Source organism: Anser anser, assembly GCF_964211835.1.
Source record: "Anser anser genome assembly, chromosome: 8".
Taxonomy (NCBI): Eukaryota; Metazoa; Chordata; class Aves; order Anseriformes; family Anatidae; genus Anser; species Anser anser.
The window spans coordinates 32,622,653-32,645,700 of NC_139728.1; the positions used below are offsets into that span (position 1 = coordinate 32,622,653).

The 23,048-nt window shown below is 51.7% G+C and overlaps 1 protein-coding gene and 1 long non-coding RNA gene across 19 annotated transcripts; one reads left to right on the forward strand and one right to left on the reverse strand.

Moving 5' to 3' along the window:
- Positions 1-201: 201 nt before the first annotated feature.
- On the forward strand, positions 202-20,639 carry LOC310903680 (delta-1-pyrroline-5-carboxylate synthase-like). Of its 18 annotated transcripts, XR_014587691.1 has the most exons (7): positions 13,267-13,428; positions 13,600-13,750; positions 16,437-16,543; positions 16,637-16,781; positions 19,964-20,037; positions 20,135-20,362; positions 20,481-20,639. XR_014587691.1 is itself a non-coding variant. In XM_083847354.1 (6 exons), exons 1-6 carry the CDS (start codon positions 661-663, stop codon positions 20,198-20,200), a joined length of 624 nt encoding a protein of 207 aa, XP_083703480.1. In that variant the 5' UTR covers positions 202-660; the 3' UTR covers positions 20,201-20,639. The 18 variants fall into 18 exon arrangements, 12 of the variants coding, with proteins under 12 accessions (XP_083703480.1, XP_083703470.1, XP_083703473.1 ...); XM_083847354.1 differs by lacking the exons at positions 13,267-13,428; positions 13,600-13,750 and adding exons at positions 202-741; positions 1,307-1,457 and having other exon boundaries at positions 20,135-20,639; XM_083847344.1 differs by lacking the exons at positions 13,267-13,428; positions 13,600-13,750 and adding exons at positions 202-741; positions 1,307-1,457 and having other exon boundaries at positions 16,437-16,534; positions 20,135-20,639.
- On the reverse strand, positions 10,672-12,750 carry LOC310903685. Its single transcript, XR_014587737.1, has 2 exons — positions 12,425-12,750; positions 10,672-12,340 (listed from the first exon to the last, which is right to left on the reverse strand). It is a non-coding gene; the product is annotated as an uncharacterized lncRNA (long non-coding RNA).
- Positions 20,640-23,048: the final 2,409 nt, after the last annotated feature.

Here is a 23,048-nt window from a genome sequence, read left to right on the forward strand (position 1 = left end):
GGCAGGACGGACTCTGAGTGCAGAGGAGGGGTTGCTTCCTCCCTAGTTTCCTATTGCGTCTCATACTGGTTTGGGTAAGCAATTACAGAGGAAATTTGACTTCTCCGTGGAGAAGCGTGTGCCTGACAGCTAGCTGGAGACAGCACACACGGAATTGAGTCAGCGCTCCGAGTGCGGTCCTGAGTCGCAGTAAAGGTAAAACAATTGCAGACTGACAGTTTAGCTTGTAAGGAGCATATACAAATAGCAGGTTTGCCTCTAATGCTTAAAAGGCGAGGTTTCGAGATCATATTTCACGGACTACTTCCTATAGATTTCAAGAAATGCAATCGTTCTGAAGCACAGCCGCGCTCTGTTATTGTTTAAAGGGAACAAACTGCTTTGAGAGCCGTTACGTGGGAGGGAACCGAGGGCGGAAGTGACGTCAGGGCGTGCCTTCCCTGAGGGCCAAAACGGCTCCGTGATTGGCTGGACCGTGAGGGCGGATGTGGTGTCCTGGCGAGCCGTCATTAAGGGCAGAAAGGCTCCATGATTGGCTGGGAACCCAGGGCGGAAGTGGCGTCACGGCTAGCCTTAACTCAGGGCGGAAGCGCTCCGTGATTGGCTCGGAGGGCTCGGAGGAACCCAGGGCGGAGGTGCCGTGCAGGGCTTGCCGGCACTATGGGCGGAAGCTGTCGGGCCGGGCCGGGCTCGGCTCGGCTCGGGCCGGGCCGGGCCGCTGAGGCGCGGTGCCGCAACGAGGTTGGTGGTCGGTGCCGCCCCGGGCCGGGAGGGGGCGAGGCGGCGGGCGGTTGGGGCGCCACGCGGTCGGCGGCTTCTGCGGAAACGGCCCTTGTGCGGGGCGGGGGCGGCGCCGGAGCGGAGCGGACCGGGCGTGCGGCGGGATCTGCACTGCGCGGGGCTTCGGGGGGCTGGGGGAGAGGGGGGCGAAGCGGCGCGGGGGGGGGCGGTTGCGTGCGCTTGGCCGACTCCCCTCTGCGTCGGATGGACTGCTCCGTCCCGCGGCATGCTGGGAGCTGTAGTTCTGTGGTGCGCGGCCGGTCTTTCCCCGGGCCGGGGCCGAGGCCGGGGCCGGGCCGTGCGCGCCGGGAGGCGCAGGTTGCCGCTGGCTGCGAGCGCGGCTGCCGGCGGTGAGGCGAGCGAGAGCCTTCGGGGGCGCTTCCCCGGAGCGTCGGGCCGGGAGGGGTGGGGGCTGCGGCGGCCGGGCGCGGGTCCTCGCTGCGCTCGATCGTCGGGCTGCGCCTCGGAAGCTTTCCTCCCGCCGCGTGCTGACGGCCGGCTCTCTCCTTTCCCTGCGGCTCACCAGGGCAGAAGCAGCTCCCCGCCGCTGGGACCCCTGCGGGGTTTGTCGCCGAGCGAAGGTGGCGCAGCAGCTGAAGGGAGGAAAGCTGCAGCTGGCGTGCTGCAGTCGCAGGTTTCCCAGGAGAAAGAGCAGCCCGTCTGTCCCAGCTGTCCGGGTAAGTCGCAGCGACCTTTGGGTGAAACCGAGGCGTGCTCGTAAACTTCCTGCAGCCCAGGCTCAAAGGCTTAATCGAATTTGCAGAAGCGCAAACTGCTCGGCGCAGGGAAGCGCAAAGGAAAGCCGCGTGGTGCCTGCCAAGCTGTAGTAGCTTCTTAGACCTAGAACGAATTGGCCTGTCGAGCTCTGTCTCTTTGTTGCTCAGTCTGTGGTACGAGAGGCTAACCTTTGTCCCGCCTCAGCTTTCAGAGTTGTCTTAGAAATAAACCGGTGCTTGCGGGGCTTTCCAGAACACTGGTTGTGGTCGGTCAAGACAGACGTGAGAGGCAATTTCTGCCTGTCTGTCTGTCTATTGGTTATGTCCCGAGAGTTTTGCTTGAACTGTGTGCAACAAAAGAGGCCTTGGGCCCGTACTGAGCAGCGAGAGAAAGCAAAACTCCAGGTAAGCGCTGGCCGTGGCAAAGTTGCTTGGGAATTGAGCGGCTGGGGGTCTTTCCAGCGGAACTCGGTACGCAGACAGAAGCGTGACCTTTGAGGTCCCTGTCTGTCTTGCGTTGAAGCTGTGGTATTTGACCCATGACTGTATGCAGTTGCTAAATCCTAGAGGGGATGATAGAGACGTCCCTGGTGCAGCCTTTTTTGCCACAGTCATTGCAGAAATGTTGGAAAAGTGAGTATCATCCCTCTCTTTAAATTCACCTTTTAAAGCATTCTTTCTGCAGACTCCTGTCTGTGATTTAGGTACTTGATTTGCGTGAAACAGAGCCAGACTTTCATATTAACTAGCGCCCTGATTGAAATTGCCTGTCGTCGGAGGACAGGAACTATAAATGGTGCTTGGCAGTTTAAAATCTCTTGGCTTCTACGGAGGCTAACTTGCCAAAGCGAATAGGAAGTAGCCTAAAGTTCGGTAAAGACGCTGAATAGAAAAGGTCCTCTTCTTGATGGGGAAAGAGCTTCGCAGAACACGAGCTCTGTTTCCCGTAGGGCTCCCTACTTACCCACCTGTTCAGCGATTATTGCAGGCTTTGACTGGTCCCCTCAGGTCCGATATCGCACAAGCGTTGTGCCGCAGACGGTACCTTAGCTTACTTTCCATCTCGTGCTGCGTTACTTATACCCGCAGAAGACTTACTTCAGCGTCAAATAAACCCTGTGCGAAGCGTCCCTGACTCATGCCAGTGGGACCATCCCGTTGTGGCTGGTAAAATCCAGGAACAGGACGGTGCTTGGAAGAACGTAACCTATGGAGGAGCAGGCAACAGTCTCCTGTTAGGCAACAGGTTTTCGAGACTGGTTTTGCCACCCCTCCGCGCATTTTGAAGGAGGCAGTCCCTAAGCTGATGCAATCCAACTGCATCTAAGCTGTAGGTTGTTACTTCCATAAGTTATAAAGGAACTTCACTTTTTTTTGTTTGTTTGTTTTTGTTTTTTTTTTTTTAAATCGAGGCTCGTGTGCGTGCGTTTGGCTTGTCCCGATGGCTGGTGTAGATGATCGCTCACGTGCCCCAAAGCTCCCTGTGCTGATGTTGGATCTGCCCCTCGGTAAAGGACGGCATCCCATGTGTTCAGCTTTTCTTCCTTACTGTGTCATATGTATGTATGTCTTTATTTACTTTTCTGAAAGAAAGGGTGGATTTTTCATGGGTCTCTCTGTGAGCGTATCGAACCAGGCCGCAGTAAATACGTGTAAGCGAGTAGGCTGCAGCGCGTACTGGGCAGTATCGGAGTGCTACCCTGCTAGCAGTGGAGAGCCAGGTGAAGGTGTCTAGGGTAAGGGCTTGTTCTGCCTCAGGTTGAACGGAAAGTTTCTGAAGTTGAGCATCCCGGGGGATGTTTGTAGGACTGTTGTTAGACAATAAAAGTTCAGATGGCTGTCGACAAAGGGGATTTTGTTGGCTCTTTTAGATAGCTATACCTACCGAAGATTGAATCGGTTACAAAAGGTTGTAGTAACCTCGCAGTCTCTACGTTCTGTAGCGTCTGTAGCAAAATAAACTGGCAGATGAATAAATGAGCAGGTACAAATACACGTGACTCTACAGCTGAGATAAAATAACATGCAGTTGCTTCTGTGTTTTGTCTTTCAAAGCACATTGTTGCCGAGCGCCTGAGCTTTTTGCTCGCGTTACCGAGGCAAGGAATAGCTGCGCTTCTTCCCCCCTCATCCCTCTTTTTTTTTTCTCCTCTCCCTTGATGACAGGGACTCGAAATGTTTTCCTCGGATGTCCACGTGAAAATTAAAAAAAAAAAAAAAAGGCGACGGTGAACACTGACAGAATTGGGTGACTTTTTCAAGGTAGAGGGCAAAGAACGTGGAAATTTCTAGTACGTTAGCGTTACTCTGTTAACAGAACCAACGTACACGCCACTTGCTGTTCCTAGTTTTTTGGTTTGGTTTTCCTTTCAGTAGTCTCCCCAAAGGCTCCACAAAGGACACCTTGTGTATCTTTTCTGTTCTTCCAGGATTCATTCGTCAGGAAAGACGACCGTGAAATCTGAGGGCTGTGGATGAGGGCTGTGGAACCATCTGGTAGATGGTTGTTGCAGTTGCCTTTGGTCACGTCATTCGTCCTTTTAGCTTGCCCTTTACTTTACCTTGAGTGGAATTTTTCTTGCCACGCTATGTTTGCAGTGGTAACATTGCTGCCGAGGTGTTTTTTGACTAAAAATGATCTTAACTGTAGTAGTGAATTCACAGCGTGTGGCTTTGTGTACTGACTCCCATGATCACAACTTTTTTTTTTTTTTTTTCCTTTGTCATAGATAGGAGAAAAGCTCTTTCCAGAGAGATGGAGAAGGAATTGATTATACCTCTGCCTCATCCTGTGAGACCGGAAGACGGTGAGTGACTAACTGTAAGCTGCAATTCTCAGGAGTCGCATGGCTAAGAGTCTCGGGTTCCTTCTCTGCCTGACCCCCAGGGCCTTAGGCACGGGAAATCTTAGGCTTAATGTTTTTCCCTATGAAATACTGTCACGCTAAGGGGCGTAGCTGACTAACTGTTACAGGTCTGGTCGGATTCAGGTTACTGAACTATCACGGTCACGGATTCACCAATAACGTAGCACGCCCTCGCTCTAGTCGCATTCAATGAGAACTGTCACGGCTAGGAACAATGCAATGAACAGCAATTTATTACAGCAACAAGGACACAGGTTCTTTGGATCGCTGGCGATAAATTCACTGTCCGCGAAAGCAAGCGAGCACGCATGAAATACACAGGTACTCGTCCTGGCTGTTAATGCATTAAAAGGCACAAAGGCTCTAGAGATTTCTAAGTTTCCAAGGAGACACCTGGTACAACCAAGCGTTCAAATATTACCCCACAGCGTCCCAGTGCGGGGGGAAGAGAGGCTCAGCCCGTCGACTGATCCTGGAAGTCAGAAAGATATCCTTGGTGATGGTATCTTCCCTAACACCGCCTTTCACTTAAGACAGTTTACATCTATTTTCTCTCCTTTAGGTGGGGCTTGAGTGACTCTAGTCAGGCATACCTTGGTTATGTTTGGTGTAAAGTTTTCTTGCTTTCGTTTAAAGGTAGAGGGGTCTGAGAAACTCAGAGCATGCCCTCAGTGAGGGGTGGTCGCACCTTGGAGACACGGAGCTTTTGGGATGGAGGTGTGTTTTGGTATTATGATGATACTAGAATGAGCAAAAGTTCCCTAGAGTGCAGTGTTTTGTTAAAAACATGACAGGTCGTTGGCTCAGGGTAGCAAACGTGCAGCTTATCGGTCTCAGTGTGCACAAGAGCATCTGGTCCCCATCTGGTCGCAGAGCCTATCCGTGGTGTTTCCACTCCGCTTTACGCTCCGTCCCCTTCCTTAGAGTCAGCACACCAAGTTCCCCTAGTGCGATAGCACGTAAAGTTGGAGGCCTAGGGAACGCTTAGGTAGCGCAGCTGCCCTCCACCCTGAAAGCTTCTTCGATGCTGTACGCTTTCTTTAAAAGTTGAATATGAGTTTAATTTGCCTTGTTACTTAAGGCAATTACTCCGCAACTGCCCAAAGCAGCGACAGTGAGAAGCCCACTTCCAGCATCCGCTCCCCACGCAGGGACGGACGGACGGACAGACGGACACCGCTCTTTGCCTTGCCCGCCAGGGGAAGGGGAGAACGACCGGGCAGGGAGCCCCACCGCAGCCCCCCTCCCGGGAGTCCTGCACAGCAGTTTAATAAAGTTTGCTTTCCGGCCCGTGCCCCCTTTGGTGGTTGCCATCGGGGGAAGTGGCTGTCGCCGTCTGTGTGTGGGTGCAGGTTCCGTAGCGGGGTGGGTGTGGAGGGGGGGGGGGTGGCCCCGTGTCCACCGGCCGCTGGATGCTGACGACCCCTCGGAGTGCGGGGCCAGCCCTGCCGGGTGGGGGGGCAGCTCGCTGCTGTCTTTGCTCCCCGTGCTGGGGGGACTGCTCTGTGTGGTGGGGGCTGCTTGCAGAGGCGCAAGTGGGGAGGGGGCTGGGGGTTCCCGGCAGGACCCCCAGGGCAGGGGATGGCGTTGTGGAGGCCGGGTCCCGGGGGATTGGTGGCTGGGGCAGGGAAAGCCCAGGCGGGGGTGGCATGGGGTGGCAGGCACAGGTCTGTGGGTGCTGGGCTGCAGGTGGGGAAGCCTGGGGCTGGCTCTGTGGTGTTTGCAGTGTCAAGCCGCCAGGAGCACCATTCCCCCAGCAAGCTGGGAGTTGTGGTCATTGCGCTCTGAGCATCCCGTTGCCCACGTTGGGTTCGTTGTTATTATCTCCCTGCCTTTTTTGTCCCGATAAAAAATGTACTGTTTCAGCTTGCCACCGCTCAGCTTCCCAGCCGTGAGCGGCACGTTGCTCAAGGCAGACACTTCCTCCCTGAGGCGGCGTGGGGTGCAAATTTCTGCTGTTTTCCTTTGTGCTTTCTCTGAGAAAATGGTCTGGGAAGCCGTCCCTGCTGCCCTCAGGACGCATCCTGCCGGCGAGAAGCGGGTACTGCAGGCGGCGGGGCCACGCAGGCGTGGTGGCGCCTTTGGATGCCCCCTTCCGCCACCTGCTGGTGAAAATCCGGCACTGGAGGCGCCTTGGGTCAGCGCATACGCTGTGGCGCCCCCTGGGGCCTTCTGCGCCACCTGGTGGCGAAAAGGGGGTACTGCAGGCGCCTCGGGGCCCCGCATACGCTGTGGCGCCCTCTACCGCCGCCTGGTGGCGAAAAGTGGGTACTGCAGGCGCCGCGGGGCCGCGCATACGCTGTGGCGCCCTCTGCGCCACCAGGTGGCGAAAAGTGGGTACTGCAGGCGCCTCGGGGCCGCGCATACGCTGTGGCGCCCTCTACCGCCGCCTGGTGGCGAAAAGTGGGTACTGCAGGCGCCTCGGGGCCGCGCATACGCTGTGGCGCCTTCTGCGCCACCAGGTGGCGAAAAGTGGGTACTGCAGGCGCCTCGGGACGGCGAATATGCTGTGGCGCCCTCTGCGCCACCAGGTGGCGAAAAGTGGGTACTGCAGGCGCTGCGGGGCCGCGCATAAGCTGTGGCGCCCTCTGCGCCACCAGGTGGCGAAAAGTGGGTAGTGCAGGCGCCCCGGGGCCGCGCATACGCTGTGGCGCCCTCTGCCGCCGCCTGGTGGCCAAAAGTGGGCACTGCAGGCGCCGCGGGGCCGCGCATGCGCGGTGGCGCCCCCTGGCGCCCTCTGCCGCCGCCTGGTGGCCAAAAGTGGGCACTGCGGGCGCCCCGGTGCCGCGCATGCGCGGTGGCGCCCCCTGGCGCCCTCTGCCGCCGCCTGGTGGCCAAAAGTGGGCACTGCGGGCGCCCCGGGGCCGCGCATGCGCGGTGGCGCCCCCTGGCGCCCTCTGCCGCCGCCTGGTGGCCAAAAGTGGGCACTGCGGGCGCCGCGGGGCCGCGCATGCGCGGTGGCGCCCCCTGGCGCCCTCTGCCGCCGCCTGGTGGCCAAAAGTGGGCACTGCGGGCGCCGCGGGGCCGCGCATGCGCGGTGGCGCCCCCTGGCGCCCTCTGCCGCCGCCTGGTGGCCAAAAGTGGGCACTGCGGGCGCCGCGGGGCCGCGCATGCGCGGTGGCGCCCCCTGGCGCCCTCTGCCGCCGCCTGGTGGCCAAAAGTGGGCACTGCGGGCGCCGCGGGGCCGCGCATGCGCGGTGGCGCCCCCTGGCGCCCTCTGCCGCCGCCTGGTGGCCAAAAGTGGGCACTGCGGGCGCCGCGGGGCCGCGCATGCGCGGTGGCGCCCCCTGGCGCCCTCTGCCGCCGCCTGGTGGCCAAAAGTGGGCACTGCGGGCGCCCCGGGGCCGCGCATGCGCGGTGGCGCCCCCTGGCGCCCTCTGCCGCCGCCTGGTGGCCAAAAGTGGGCACTGCGGGCGCCCCGGGGCCGCGCATGCGCGGTGGCGCCCCCTGGCGCCCTCTGCCGCCGCCTGGTGGCCAAAAGTGGGCACTGCGGGCGCCCCGGGGCCGCGCATGCGCGGTGGCGCCCCCTGGCGCCCTCTGCCGCCGCCTGGTGGCCAAAAGTGGGCACTGCGGGCGCCCCGGGGCCGCGCATGCGCGGTGGCGCCCCCTGCGCCCTCTGCCGCCGCCTGGTGGCCAAAAGTGGGCACTGCGGGCGCCCCGGGGCCGCGCATGCGCGGTGGCGCCCCCTGGCGCCCTCTGCCGCTGCCTGGTGGCCAAAAGTGGGCACTGTGGGCGCCCCGGGGCCGCGCATGCGCGGTGGCGCCCCCTGGCGCCCTCTGCCGCCGCCTGGTGGCCAAAAGTGGGCACTGCGGGCGCCCCGGGGCCGCGCATGCGCGGTGGCGCCCCCTGGCGCCCTCTGCCGCTGCCTGGTGGCCAAAAGTGGGTACTGCAGGCGCCGCGGGGCCGCGAGTGATGGTACTACATCATTTACTACATTTTTTCCTGCGAGTGATGTTACTACATTGATTTTGGTTTTGGGGTGTAATATGTTATGCTGCTAAATTTTTCTTCCTGTGCAGAAGAAAAGTTGAGCTAATTCCAGTTAGCTTCAGTAACTTGCTTTCTCATATTGTCATTTCAATATTCAAAGCTGAAGCAAAAGCATTGGTATTGTTGCTTCTAGAGAGACGCCAGTTCTCCGGTCTGCACTCTGCATGCTGTTCAGATAAGCTAGAAAAAAATAAAGGAAAAGAAAAACAGCTGCTGCTTCTCCTGCTCTCTTTCTGCTTTCTACTTTCTTGTGCTTTGCCCCTCCCCTTTCCCAGGTGATTGGCTTTGGGTTCCAGGCAGGGCCTAATGGTAACTGAGTCACAGGCATCCCATCAGAGAGCTCATTCTGCCTGGGCTGCAGTTTGGGGTAAGTGCTTTGTTTTTGCTTCAGTCAGTTGCAGGGGTCTTTAGGTGGGTCAGAGTCTACGGACTGATGCGTTTCCAAGTAGAGATAGGTACATCCTTCTTTGTGAGGTAACAACTAGTAGGATCCTTGCTGATCCTGGCTGGAATAATAATAATGCACAACACAGAAATCATATGAGAAAGGACTGGCCTATAGCGAATCAAAGTGCTCCCAAGGGGTTTTTGTTCTAGTAGTAGGGTACATATATCTTACTCTTTGTATTGGTAATTATTTGGAAACCTAAGGGTTAAAAATAATGACCGGGAAAAATCAACTATTAATTTTGTTTCTAGTGACTGTAGGCCTCAGAGAAGGGCTTGGTCAATTGGCAACTTGGAAAAGGCATGACCAGATAATAGTAAGATGGGATACCCCGTCAAAATAGGGGTGAATGTGACAGAGGGTTATGTACCACAATCTGTCATGTTTGATGCTTGTGAGGTGTTAGCTTGTGGAGATTTAAATGCCCAATGACAACTGAGCAGAGAGAACAAGTAACTGGGAGACACCCAACAGCCAGATTGAGAACAGCTGTATGGAAACGATCCTCTATTGCCATCAGAGAAAGGGAGAAACTCAAGGAGAAAACAGGAGAGAAAACAGGAGGCTCTCTTTGAAATGTGGCAGTTCAAACATTTGAGATTGAAACAGGGTATGGGGATGTGAATGCCTGGATAGAATGGGTCAAATATGCTGTCCAGAGTCTCAACCGTAGCACTTGCTATGCTTGTGCCTCGGGACGACCGACTGCCCGGATAGTGCCCTTCCCATTGGGGTGGACCAGGGATTCCCAGGGGATGCGATGTATGATTGCATTGTACCAAGAAAAGACTGCCTGGGGAAATGAGGCCTGTAGGTCTCTCTCTTTGCTGTTCCCTTCCTTGCGTGATAGCAATATCAGGGTTCCCCCTGCATTCTCTACAGCTAAAGGTGACCATGCAGCTTGCCTCTCAGGGCAGGGTGTGAGCGCTACCCGGCATCTGGGAGAATTTGCCTTGTGCACGAGGACCTTGAATGCTACCAAGGACCTGATGGGAAACTGCTCAAGACTTGAGATCCCCAGGGCAGATATGTGGTGGTACCGCGGAGGGAAGATCTTATGGTCCACCCTACCATCTAATTCGGGAGGCATTTTTGCACTTGTTCAATTAGCTATACCCTTCACCCTGGCATTTGAAAGAGAAACATCACAAATACCCAGAAGAAGTAAAAGAGGCTTAGGAATATCATTTGATGATAGAGGGTACATAGATTCTCTTGGGGTGCCTAGAGGAGTTCCCGATGAACAGAAAGCCAGGAATCAAATTGCTGCAGGGTTTGAGTCGCTGTTCTGGTGGGTAACAATAAGAGTATTTATTATAGTCAGCAGATATTCATAAATCATACAAGGGATGCGATAAGAGAAATCGCTGAACAACTAGATGCCACCAGCAAAATGGCTTGGGAAAACAGAATAGATTAGATATGTTGATCGCGGAGAAAGGAGGTGTGTGTGTGTGTGTGATACTGAGCAACCATTGTTGCACTTTTATACCCAACAATACTGCCCCAGATGGCACAGTAACTAGAGCGTTGCAAGGGCTTACCACCCTTGCCAGTGAATTGGCAGAATGATTAGGAACAGGCACTTCCATCACAGGATGTTCGGAATCTTGGTTTGGTAAATGGAAAGGGGTCCTAGCGTCCGTATCTGCATCCTTGATCGTAGTAGCAGGAGTTTTGACGACCCTTGGTTGTTGCATTATCCCCTGTGTAAAAGGACTAGTACAGTGGTTCACTGAAACTGCACTATCGAAAGAAATGACCGTGGAGCCACCACCTTACTCACGTAAGGTGATGATATTAGAGGGGATGGAAAGCAAAGAAGGTGAAGAAGAGGAAGAGATCTACCAAATTACACCGCAGAGAAAAGTTTTGCAAAAATCAACAATTTATAAAGAAGAAAAGGGGGGAATTGTGGGAATAAAAATGTTGCTTTTGCAGAGTTACGTTGTTTAGAGGGAAGGAATGCGGTGTTGAGGCTCGCAGTGATAAGAAAGCTTAACGGACAACCTTGTAAAATGCAGACAACCGGACTCCTCAGAGCAGCTAGGTGAAAATCACGGTGTCAAGTCAGATCAGTGAAGAAACATTACCACTTCAAACAGTAAAAAAGTCAAAAGAAATCTGAAATTGAACAGGCCGGCAACTGAAGGCCACGTAGTGTCTGTGAAGCGTCGGATAGGTTGTGAACCCGGAATACCCAGTCAATGGGGAAACAGGGGAGGGTCCCGGTCGTCGAGAAAGAAAGTACATAAACCGTACTGTGTGACTAGTAGGCGCGCTCCTGCTTGTGGGACGCGTGCCATTGCGATCGCGAATAAATTACTACTTCACTGAGATCCTCGCCTGAGCCTAAGCTACTGGCTACGGAGTGTTTCTCACACTCCCTGCGCGTAATCCTGGCTACAATATACCGCGTTATCGAAGGTGCCTTTTAAACAACATTGATAGAAACTCAGGGGGCGATAGTACTGACCCTGGGTGTGGAACTATCCACGCAGGGAATAATCCACACTGCACCAAATATGGTAGCCACAGGAACGCCAATATACATAGCGCACGCCAGATGCAACGTGAGAATCCTGCAACTGGATGGCCTGTCCCAAATGGCGAGAGGTGGTACTGGCTACGTGGCAATAAAGCCAGGAAGGTGTTGCCCCTGGGATGGAAGGGAGCTTGCACCCTGGAGGCAATAATTCCAAACGTAACTATTATTGAAGACCCACAAAGCCAAAGGCCCCTTGAGACCACACGCAGGATTAAGCGGACTCCAGACAATTCTCTAGTAAAATTCTCTAGTATTTCACAGCTTTGCAAGGTGGTTTTTACCTTGGTTAGGGGTGGGTGAATTAGAAAAAGCGATTGTAAATATCTCCGCTATAACTGAAGAACTAGAAAATAAGTTTGATAAGTTTGCAAAAATAGGACTGTAGAATCAAATAGTATTAGATTCATTAATAACCTCATAAGGAGGAGCGTGCACTGTAATTAATGCTAGTTGCTGTATAGATGTAGATCAAACGGGACGAATTTGACTGATATTTGGGGGGAAAAAAAAGTATACTGGGGGGGCGTGGAGGGGAAAGATCCTACATAGAGTAGCTCAAGATGACAGTTCCTGGGCATTTAGAAACATTTGGGAGAAACTAACTTCGTGGTTACCTGAACAGAATTGGCTCAAACAACTATTTGTTGGTATTGTAAAAATAATGGCATTGTACGCCTACCATCCCCCGTGACATCCGAAGAAGACTATTGCGCCTTAACGTTGGAGAAACTCAAGAGCACGGTACGTGAAGAGGTGCAAAAACAACAGTAGGAGTAAGGAAAGGAGAGGAGGGAACTGTGAGAAACTAAGTTGTGTTTTTGCAGTAGAGAACTAATTTTCTGTATTCCGAGGTAGTTGTGCAGTCATAATGAGGAGAAACGCTACGTGGGTAAGCGGACAGTAGGCGGCCTCACTGTTCCGAAATAAGGCAGAAGCTTGAGGAAAAACAGGCTGAGCAGCATGGGAACGGTAAAACAAAGATCACAGGTTCCTGAAACATAAGAAAGGGGAAAAAAAAAAAGGAAGTAAGAAGGGAGCAATTAAAGGGTTGAAAAAGAAGTAAAATTGTACATACATGGTATAGAGGAGCGTCGAGTAGCTTGTGAACCTGCAGTACTCGGCCAATGAGGACACAGGGGAGGGGATCAGGCGTCGGGGAATAGGGAATAAAAGTTGATGCTGTGCTTACTGCAATGCGCTCCTGATCGGCAGGACGCCCGCCACTGCAACCGCGAATAAAATAGCCTCAGAGAAGATCGTGTGTCAAGAAAATTATTTGAGATGTTTCTCGCAGATATACTTGACGAGGGAGGACCAAGAACACACCGCCCTTCTTTGAAAAAAAAAATAAAATAAAAAAATAAAAAAAAGGCATCACAGGGGCAGTCTCAGGGTCGCCTTCCCACAGGGAAGCGGCGCCGTGATTGGCTGGACCGTGAGGGCGGAAGTGGCGTCACGGCTAGCCTTAACTCAGGGCGGAAACGCTCCGTGATTGGCTCGGAGGAACCCAGGGCGGAGGTGCCGTGCAGGGCTTGCCGGCACTATGGGCGGAAGCTGTCGGGCCGGGCTGCGCTGGGCTCAGCTCTGGCCGGGCCGCCGAGGCGCGGTGCCGCAACGAGGTTGGTGGTCGGTGCCGCCCCGGGCCGGGCCGGGCCGGGCCGGGAGGGGACGAGGCGGCGGGCGGTTGGGGCGCCACGCGGTCGGCGGCTTCTGCGGAAACGGCCCTTGTGCGGGGCGGGGGCGGCGCCGCGCCGGAGCGGAGCGGAGCGGACCGGGCGTGCGGCGGGGTCTGCACTGCGCGGGGCTTCGGGGGGCTGGGGGAGAGGGGGGCGAAGCGGCGCGGGGGGGGGGGGGGGGGGGCGGGCGGGCACAGAGAGTGCGGCGGGGGGGGGGGTTGTGTGCGCTTGGCCGACTCCCCTCTGCGTCGGATGGACTGCTCCGTCCCGCGGCATGCTGGGAGCTGTAGTTCTGTGGTGCGCGGCCGGTCTTTCCCCGAGCCGGGGCCGGGGCCGGGGCCGGGCCGTGCGCGCCGGGAGGCGCAGGTTGCCGCTGGCTGCGAGCGCGGCTGCCGGCGGTGAGGCGAGCGAGAGCCTTCGGGGGCGCTTCCCCGGAGCGTCGGGCCGGGAGGGGTGGGGGCTGCGGCGGCCGGGCGCGGGTCCTCGCTGCGCTCGATCGTCGGGCTGCGCCTCGGAGGTTTTCCTCCCGCCGCGTGCTGACGGCCGGCTCTCTCCTTTCCCTGCGGCTCACCAGGGCAGAAGCAGCTCCCCGCCGCTGGGACCCCTGCGGGGTTTGTCGCCGAGCGAAGGTGGCGCAGCAGCTGAAGGGAGGAAAGCTGCAGCTGGTGTGCTGCAGTCGCAGGTTTCCCAGGAGAAAGAGCAGCCCGTCTGTCCCAGCTGTCTGGGTAAGTCGCAGCGACCTCCGGGTGAAATCCAGGCGTGAAGGGGATTTTGGTGGCTCTCTTACACAGCTAGTCCTACCAAAGATCGCATCGGTTACGAAAAGTAGTAGTAACCTTGTAGTTTGCGTGTTCTGTAACATCTGTAGCACAATAAACTGGCAGGTGAAGAAATGAGCGGGTACAAATACACGTGACTCCATCGCTGAGATTAAATAACGTGCAGGTTCTTCTGCGTTTTGTCTTTCAAAGCGCGTTGTTTGACTCGGTGATCCTTAACGATGATCCTCGGTGGTCCCTTCCAACTCAGGATATTCTATGATTCTGTTGTTGCCGAGCGCCTGAGCTTTTTGCTCATATTACTGAGGAAAGGAATGGCTGTGCTTCTTCCCCACCCCCCTCTCTTTTTCTTTTTTTTCCTCTCCTCTTCTCCCTCGATGACGGGGACTCGAAATGTTTTTCTCAGATGTCCTTGTGAAAATTTAAAAAAAAAAAAAAAGAAGCTGATGGTGAACACTGACAGAATTGGGTGACACTTTCAAGGTAGAGGGCAAAGAACGTGGAAATTTCTAGTACGTTAGTGTTACTCTGTTAGCAAAACCGACGTACACGCCGCTTGCTGTTCCTAGTTTTTTGGTTTGGCCTGGTTTTCCTTTCAGAAGTCTCCCCGAAGGCCTTTGTGGACAAAACTTTGTCCCGCTTCAGCTTTAAGAATTATCCTAGAAATAATGAACAAGTGCTTGCAGGGCTTTCCGGAACGCTAGTTGTGGTCAGTCAAGAACGACTTGGGAGGCAATTCCTTTTGTGGAATTGCAGAGTGATCGAGAGATCAAGGCCAGCGTTGTGAAGAAATAGTGCCAGGTTATAGTCACAGGTGACTGCCTTCTGAAGGGAACAGAGGCTCCCATCTGCAGACCAGACCATCTTTACCGAGAGCTTTTCTACCAGCCTGGGGCTTGGATCAGGGACATTGCTAGCGAGCTTACGAGCTTAGTTCAAACTTCAGATTATTCCCTACTCCTGCTCTTTCACGTGGGTACCAACAAAGTTGCAGCAAGAAGTCTGTGTTCAATCAAAATAAATTTCAGGGCCCTGGGAAGATAGCTAAAGGATTCAGAAGCACAGGTTGTCTAGCATTTTGGGATATATTAAACACAGCGTAGCCAGCTGGTCAAAAGAGGTGATTCCCCCACTGTATTTAGTGTTGGCGAAGCCTCTCCTTCAATATTGTGTGCGATTCTGGGCTCTACAATATAAAAAGAACGTTAAGATCCCTGAAAGCGTACAGAGGAGGGCAACAAAGCCGGTAAAAGGATTGGAAGGCACGCCCTGTGTGGACGCTACGGTACTTCTGCTAGGTCCTCGGAATTGTATATAGTCACGAGTAACACTCCTGATTCTAAATACATAGTCTTTCCCTGCATATAAGCCGAACGCTATTCTACAATCGTTTGCTCCTTCTGGCAGTGGATTCTGTCTTTCAGTGATTTATGGGTACTTTACATGTCCTGGATATTGCTTTCCAGATACCTGGAGCTTGCTAGCTTTTCTGTCTCCCAGACGTGTGGCTGGTAGTGGTCTAGTCTTGTGAGCTGTGCTGCCGTGAAGTCTGTCACCTGTTGATGCTGAAGGTACTTTTCTAGAAAGAGGAAGGTGGTAGGTACAGTTTCACACCAGGACATCAACAAAATCACGTACTCTTTTTATCAACTCCAGACGTGTTTCCTTCGGTGGCTTCTGGACTTTGGTCCATATTGTAGGCCCCGAGAAGGAAGGAGGTTGGCTTTTCATAACCACAGTTTCTTCCAGCTGTTTCAGATGGATTTCATGGTTGATTCTAGTTGAAATGACTACCTCAGGAAAAAAAAATAACAAAAATGATAGTCCAAACAACTTAAAAAAAATAAAAATAAAAAACAAACGAAAACACCGCTCCCATTTCCTCACAGCTTCTTCATTTGCTGTGGTATCTTCTTTATGGAAAGAAGTGTCCTTTCCTTCCCAAGCTGTAAAGGAAGAGTTCAGGTACTCTTCACTTGTGCGCTTTAATCTGTGACGTGTTTGTTCGCATAGAACTTCTGGGAAGTTTGGCGGTAGAGTTTAGGGTTTACATGTTAGGTAAACAGAAGTATCGCTCAACTCAGAACATAGTTAAATAAAAGTACAATATTTATTTAAAATGAATAAGTGTGCGTCTATAGTCTTGTGTCCTTTCTTTGCAGAACTCAATAGTTAGCCTTTATACATATTTCTAAGTTGCCCGGTTTATCAGTGTACAACACAGCATTCGGGAATATCATCTGAGATTTTAGGTGAAGAGGACTGTCCTTTGTTCAGTTGTGCACTCTTGTGTGTCAGCCCTGATTCTGAACCGTATAAAAGCTGGAAACTTCTTTCCGGTTTTCTCTCTAACCTCACTGAAGTGTGGGTACTTCCCAGCCTACGTGATACTATTCAGCATGTGGATATTCTGTTTCCTCACACTAGCTACAATTCCGGTGAAGTTACACATCTTGAGCCTGCATGTTAGTGTTTCATCCTTTCAGTTCCACAAAAGGAGGGTTCAGTGGAAGTTTTGAATCCTGTAGAGTGGAATACAGGTTTTTAGCCTCAAAGGCTTTAGTTCTTTTTCCCTGGTGAGCTTTGGAACAGAAGATATGTAACATTAACAGTTTTTTATTATTCATTTCAGGACTCTTTGACAGCCCTCCAGGATCCGATGATGCAAAGCTCACTGACATATCCTACCCAGGAGACCAACAATCTGTGACATTTGGAACCAAATCCCAGGTGGGAAACGTAAGCGATCAAAGTGGAGCAAGAATTCGTGTTGAGCATGGGGATTCAAATAACAAGTGCATTTTCGGGAACTGGCTCTATCCTTCATCGCAGGTGAAAGCAGCTCTGCGGGCCCTCCAAGGAGGCACCTCTGCAGTGATTGCAAGTGGAACCCACCCAAAGATCTCGGGTCATGTCATCACAGATGTTGTGGAAGGGAAGAAAGTTGGAACTTTTTTTTCAGAGGTAAAACCTGCAGGTGAGTACGGAAGCAACATGTACATTGGGAGCTGTAGAGATTTCCTGGAAGTTTAGGGTCGAAATTTGGCTAGGCCTGCCTGTTCAACAAATGGGAAACTACGCTCTGCTTGACAAACGGCTTTTGAAAGGTAATTTTTAACGTTGGAATAGAACATCTTGAATCCTCTGCTCAGGTTCCTTCCAGCTGATGACTTGCTGCATCAGACTTGCATTCAAAGAACTAGGTAGAATTTGTATTGCTTTTAGTCTTAGAGGTTATCATCTATTATTGAAGATTTCAGGGTGAAAGCGTGCATATAGAATGTACGGCTGAACTAAGATAGTGTGTAGTTTGGGTTTTTGTCGTAAGTTCTTTTAATGACTCGGTCTTTTGTTACCGTATGTAGGAATGTTTTCCTGCCTCTGTGTTGCTGTGACAATGTAACAAGGGCCGCAGAAAGTCAGACCAAAGATCAGTGATCTTAGCAGAATGGAACGAGTATAGAGCGATACTTGTGACTTGCACTTTAAGACAAGCCAATGCCTTTGAGTATAAAAACGCTTAATGTGTTTCTTGTAAAAATCGGCCATATCCTTTGAACCCATGTAAACACTTAGCATCCGTGGGTCACAGCAGTCACGAGCCTTAACTAGGTATTGTGCGTAAACTCTGGAGCTAGCACTATGTGGAGAACTGCTTCCTTTATTTTGTGTGTGTTTGTGGGCAGGAGGAGCGTTGAAGTTTGCTTCCTGCTAGCTTTTGATGCCCCCGCCTTCTGTATGGAAAGAGAACATGGGTGATCGATCTCTGTTCAACTTCTATGATATGAGACATCGTCTTTTCCCTCATCGTCTCTTTGTCACATGAAAAAGGTTTTTTCTTAGTCCTTTTCTACAGAAACTGTTCCAAAAGTTTGGCGATCCCTGTTTCTCTTGGCTGAAACTGTTTTTATTCTACTGTGACCTTTTTAAGATAGGCAAAAATAAAATTCTGTGTAGCATCCAAGATGCAAATGAACCCTCAGTTTATGAGATAGCAAGGCTAACTTTGAGTTTTGATTAGACTGGTGATGTTTCTTGTTGCCTTTCGTAGGCCTTTTCCAAAAGCTTAAACGTGTAAGTTGCTCTTCGACGCTGATAAGCATTGAGGTGATGTTTTCATAGGATTATGTGCAGTACCAAGGCCTGATTTCCCCTTTTGCCTCTGCATTTCTTCACGTTTATCTGCTTTGAATTGTACTTGCTATTTGGTTGCATAGCGGCTGCAAAGGAATCACAGGCTGGTTGAGGTCGGAAGGACCTCCAGAGGTCACCTAGTCCAACACCCCTGCTCAAGCAGAGCCACCCAGATCTGGTTTTCCAGGACCACGTCCAAACAGGTTTTGAAACCTCACAAAGACTGTGACTCCACGACCTCCCTGGGCAGCCTACGCTAGTGCTCAGTCACCCTCACAGCGAAAAAGTATTTACTGATGTTCAGGAAACCACAGGAGGGGAACATCCTATGTTTCGGCCTGTGTCTGTTGCCTCCTTTTTTGTTCCTTGGGTACCAGTTAGAAAAGTCTGGCTTTGTCTTCCTTCCACCCTCCCTTCGTGTATTTACAGACATCGATGAGATCCCCTCCAAGCCTCCTCTTCTCCAGGCCGAACGGTCCCAGCTCTCCCAGCCTGTCCTCATAGGAAAGGTGCTTCAGTCCCTTACCGTCCTCGTGGCCCTCCGTTGGACTCTTTGCAGTGTGTCCAGGTCTCTCTTGTACTGGGAGGCCCAGGCCCAGCACTCCAGGTGCGGCCTCACCGTTCCTGAGCAGAGGGGGAGGATCGCCTTTCTTGACCTGCTGGCAATACTTTGCCTAATGCCACCCAGGATACCCTCAGCTGCTTTTGCAGCAAAGGCACATTGCTGTTTCGTGTTCAAGTTGGTGTCCACCAGGAAACTTAGCTCCTTTTCCGAGAAGTTCCTTTCTGGGAAAAAGTGCGATATCAGCGCTTTTCACTTTGTCCTACTGCAATAAATTTGTATCAGCTATAAAGCTTTTCATCTTGTAACCCCACGTCTCAGACAATTACAAATATGGTGAACAGCAAAAGTAAAGGTGAAATCTTACTGCGACCCTTCCTCTACCATGGAACGTGGTTACTCCCATTCTTTCTTTTATCTTCTGTCTTCCAAAACACTTTAAATACTCAGGTAACTTTTTAAAATGAACTCTTATCTCCTCGTGTGTGTCACTCTTTTTCAAAGAACACGAAAATACGCTCTACTTTATAAAGTATGACCTCGCTTTAAAAAGCTGTTTTAACACTCCTTAATTAAGTCTTCTTAATCAAGTGTCCGCTAGTTCTTTTCTTAACTCCTGTTATTTTCCTTAATGTGGGAATTCCTGCTCTGGCAATTTCTGTAGGACGCTTCTGAAATAGAAGTCCGGGCCTATTAGTCACATTTCAAGTCATCTGTCCTACAGACAATTTCAAGAGAGTTAAAAATGAAAACGTAGCTTATCCGTGAGCTACTTGAGAACTCCTTAGTGAAATGCTGCGTGAGCCTTTTGACTTGTTACTTCTGCTTCTGTTTCAAAACTTGTTCTGTATCGTTTCAGTTTGAGACAGGTTCTTTGATATCCATGCCACGAAGAAAACCTTTCTTCTGTAAGAACCCTTCAGTGTGCACAGGGAGAGGTGTGGAGAGAGCAGCTATTCTGCAAGCTGTTACTCAGGCCGCTTTTGGCTTCCAGTGCTGTTTGTACATTCCCGTGTTGTTTTGCAATCTTTTCTCTTTTCGTTAGTTGTCTAACTAAACTTTTTCAAAGGATGCCTCCCTGTTTTCAGTTTTCTCCTACGCCCTGAGATTTAGCCGTCCTTCTATTCTTTTGCTCTTTGTCAAGTCTTTTTGATACAAGCTGTGTGCAGCTTTGATACAAGCTTGTTTGTCCCCTATGACCTGGATGATCTTGCTGAATCTCCGTGATGCCTTGAAAAGGGCTGTGCTCGGGGACCGTGGCAGCATTTTGGTATCTGATACAGATTTTCCTGTTCTGGCATACAGTGAATTTCTTTGATATGTCTGTTAGGACCGTACCTGTTTTCCTGCTTTGAGTAAGGAGTTGGAAGATGAAAGGTTAGCGTTCCTTTCCTCCCACATGGGCTGTAACCTTTGTCTGCATGTCTTGTGGTTGTGTTTTGTTTGTTTGTTTGTTTTGGCAGGCCCTCCAGCAGAGCAGCAGGGTGAAAGGTCTCGAGCTGGTGGCAGGACCCTGGCAGCTCTGCAGCCTGAGCAGGTGAGAGAACAGTATGTGCTCACTCTTTAAGGTTGGGAACACGTGGCAAGTCTTAAAATACAGGTTTATAACACAAATGGGTCCTGGAAAAAATCAGCTGGCTCCAAGCATTCAGGGAGTCAAGACAGTGAGAAGATGTGTCAGCAGAAATGAGCTGAAGTGAGCCAGATGTCAAACACCATGGACTTCATATAAGGATGCAGTTCAGAAGCTTTTCTCTTTCGGAGAGCGGAGATTATTTATCGTCTTGCTGACTTATTACCTGATCACAGAGAAGAAATTCTCTTGGCAAACGAGAAGGACTTAGAAGAAGCTGAAAATAAAGGTAATATTATGGGTCCTTTCATGGTACTCCTGTTGTCATGAGCTTTTCTGGGCCTCAAAGGAAATGAGCAGAACTAGAATATTCTGTCACCTGCAATTGGATATTATGGCTGTCACAGGTTAGTGAGCCCAGGACTTTGAGAGCTTGTCAGTGGAAACAGCTGCAGCTTCCATAATTACATGAGAGATGTCTTCATCAGAGAAGACAGAGAGGCCTTTGAAAACAGCAACCCACGGCATTGTTTAAAAAAAAATAAAAATCTAAATAAATAAATAAATAGCGTTTTCTTTTGCCAAAGGAGGCTCGCTTTAGAAATTGAATATAGCAAGTATCTGCCCTGTTATTGTCATGTATGAAATAGCATGAGTATCTCCTGGGCTGGTTAACGTAATGTTTGGCCCCTGTGGGGAAGGTTGTTACTTAAAAATGATGCTTTCCAGAACGAACCATATTACCTTCTGACCGAGGAAAGTACAGTTCAGGCAGCATAGACTAAATCCGTTCTTTTGTGTTCGAGTGGTGCATCGAGAAGCTGGTCTTGGGTTAGAAAATGTGTGAAACTGGCACGTCACAAACTGTAATGCAGAGAGATCTTTGATAACAAAAGCGTATTTCTGTTGGTGAGTTACTGGAAGGCTGCAAGAAGTCTTGCCTCAAAAGACTCTTCTGAAATGAATTCTGTTGCCATCCCAATTTTTTTTTTCTACGGGCACATTCTTGGGACTTGCTTCTGCAATGTCGAGAGTTATGCAGGGTTGGTTTTTGATACCCAGCGTAGAGAAGGAGTTAGCTTACATTCAGGTGCTGCGGTTTCTGCACGTGTCTTATAACGTAGGTTCCCTGCTTAACTTGCAATTTATGAGGTTCCTACCAATGAGCACTTTCCTGTCCATGCCGAACGCAGCTGAGTTGCAGGCTACCATTAAACATCAAATGTTTAATATAGATTGTTAATAACAAATCACAGCTGTTAAGAATATATGCTAAAAAAAATAAGCACAGAAAGTAGAAGCTCTAGGCTGTGAGTGGTCTGTCCCATACTGATACTGCATGTTTGCACTGAGGCAGAATGATTGCTTTCACTCACTTGTGGAGCGATGAGTCTAGGCTCTCACTGCTAGTATTTTTAGCAAGACTGATTGAGCATTTCTCTAACATATGAGCAAGTGTTTGAGGAGCAAGTGATGGGTATGGGCACTTAGAAAGAGACTGCCAAAGGGCAGCTTCCTATTTTATAACTGAATTTTGTGAGCGTTGGTCCTCGTTTCATACTGAAGGGGAGTATGCTCTAGTGAAGGGAGTATGTTCACGTGAAAGGAAAAGGCACTAGTCTCCCTCGTCTGCCATTATTACTTCCTTGCTGCTAGCTTCCTTCATAGAAAGCCAGTATGTTTCCTCGTCACATTCTAGTCTGCCTTCCTAGACTTCAGCCTTTGCCTCCTGGGTCTCTTGCCTTGCATAGACAATCTCTCCCCTTCTCCTCTTCTTCATCTCATTTGTAAACCTTTTATCAGGCTGATTCTTACTGGCTTCCCACCCCCACCCCCCGACCTTTTTCTATTTTTTCCTTTTTTCCTATTTTTTTTTTTTACGGACTTAGGATGGCTTGTCTTGTTAGTTACTTTTCTTCCTGCCAGCCCCCAGCCTCAAGTTCTCCGATGCGACGTCAGAGGATCATCTTTGATACCTCCGCATCTGAATAACACGGTTTCTGTCCCATGCTGTAGCTGACGGCAGGACGGACTCTGAGTGCAGAGGAGAGGTTGCTTCCTCCGTAGTTTCCTATTGCGTCTCATACTGGTTTGGGTAAGCAATTTCAGAGGAAATTTGACTTCTCCGTGGAGCAGTGTGTGCCTGACAGCTAGCTGGAGACAGCACACACGGCATTGAGTCAGTGCTCCGAGTGCGGTCCTGAGTCGCAGTAAAGGTAAAACAATTGCAGACTGACAGTTTAGCTTCTAAGGAGCATATACAAATAGCACGTTTGCCTCTGATGCTTAAAAGGCGAGGTTCCGAGATCATATTTCACGGACTGCTTCCCATAGATTTCCAGAAATGCAATCGTTATGAAGCATAGCCGCGCTTTAAGGGAACAAACTGCCTTGAGACCCATTACGTGGGAGGGAACCGGGGGCGTAAGTGACGTCAGGGCGTGCCCTCACCGAGGGCCAAAACGGCTCCGTGATTGGCTGGACCGTGAGGGCGGATGCGGTGTCCGAGCGAGCCGTCATTGAGGGCAGGAGCATTCCATGATTGGCTGGGAACCCAGGACGGAAGTGGCGTCACGGCTAGCCTTAACTCAGGGCGGAAACGCTCCGTGATTGGCTCGGAGGAACCCAGGGCGGAGGTGCCGTGCAGGGCTTGCCGGCACTGTGGGCGGCAGCGGCCGGGTCGGGGCGCCGAGGCGCGCTGCCGCAACGAAGGTGGTGGTCGGTGCCGCCCCGGGCACGGAGTAGCGTGCACCCCGAGCACACGGCGCTTGCCAGCTTTACGGGAGCAGGTTATGTAGCGGGGCTACATAACACATAACAGCTTCAGCTGTCGGGGGAGGGGAAGGCGACGGGGTCTGGCCGCGATGCCGGGGCAGCGGGAGCCTCTCCGGCTGCCGAGCTTCAACCTGCCGCACAGCTCAGCGCCGCGCAGCCGTTTCCTCGCTGCCTCAGTCCCCCCACCTCCGGGAAAGGCG

What these genes read in the sequence shown, in the direction of transcription:
- LOC310903680 (XM_083847343.1), top strand. Translation starts at nt 661, where the DNA reads ATGGGCGGAAGCTGTCGGGCCGGGCCGGGCTCGGCTCGGCTCGGGCCG. An exon ending in CGTCTGTCCCAGCTGTCCGG is followed by an intron (nt 1,458 to 2,908) that starts GTAAGTCGCAGC and finishes TTTTAAATCGAG; the next exon opens with GCTCGTGTGCGTGCGTTTGG. An exon ending in TCTTCCTTACTGTGTCATAT is followed by an intron (nt 3,056 to 4,225) that starts GTATGTATGTCT and finishes CCTTTGTCATAG; the next exon opens with ATAGGAGAAAAGCTCTTTCC.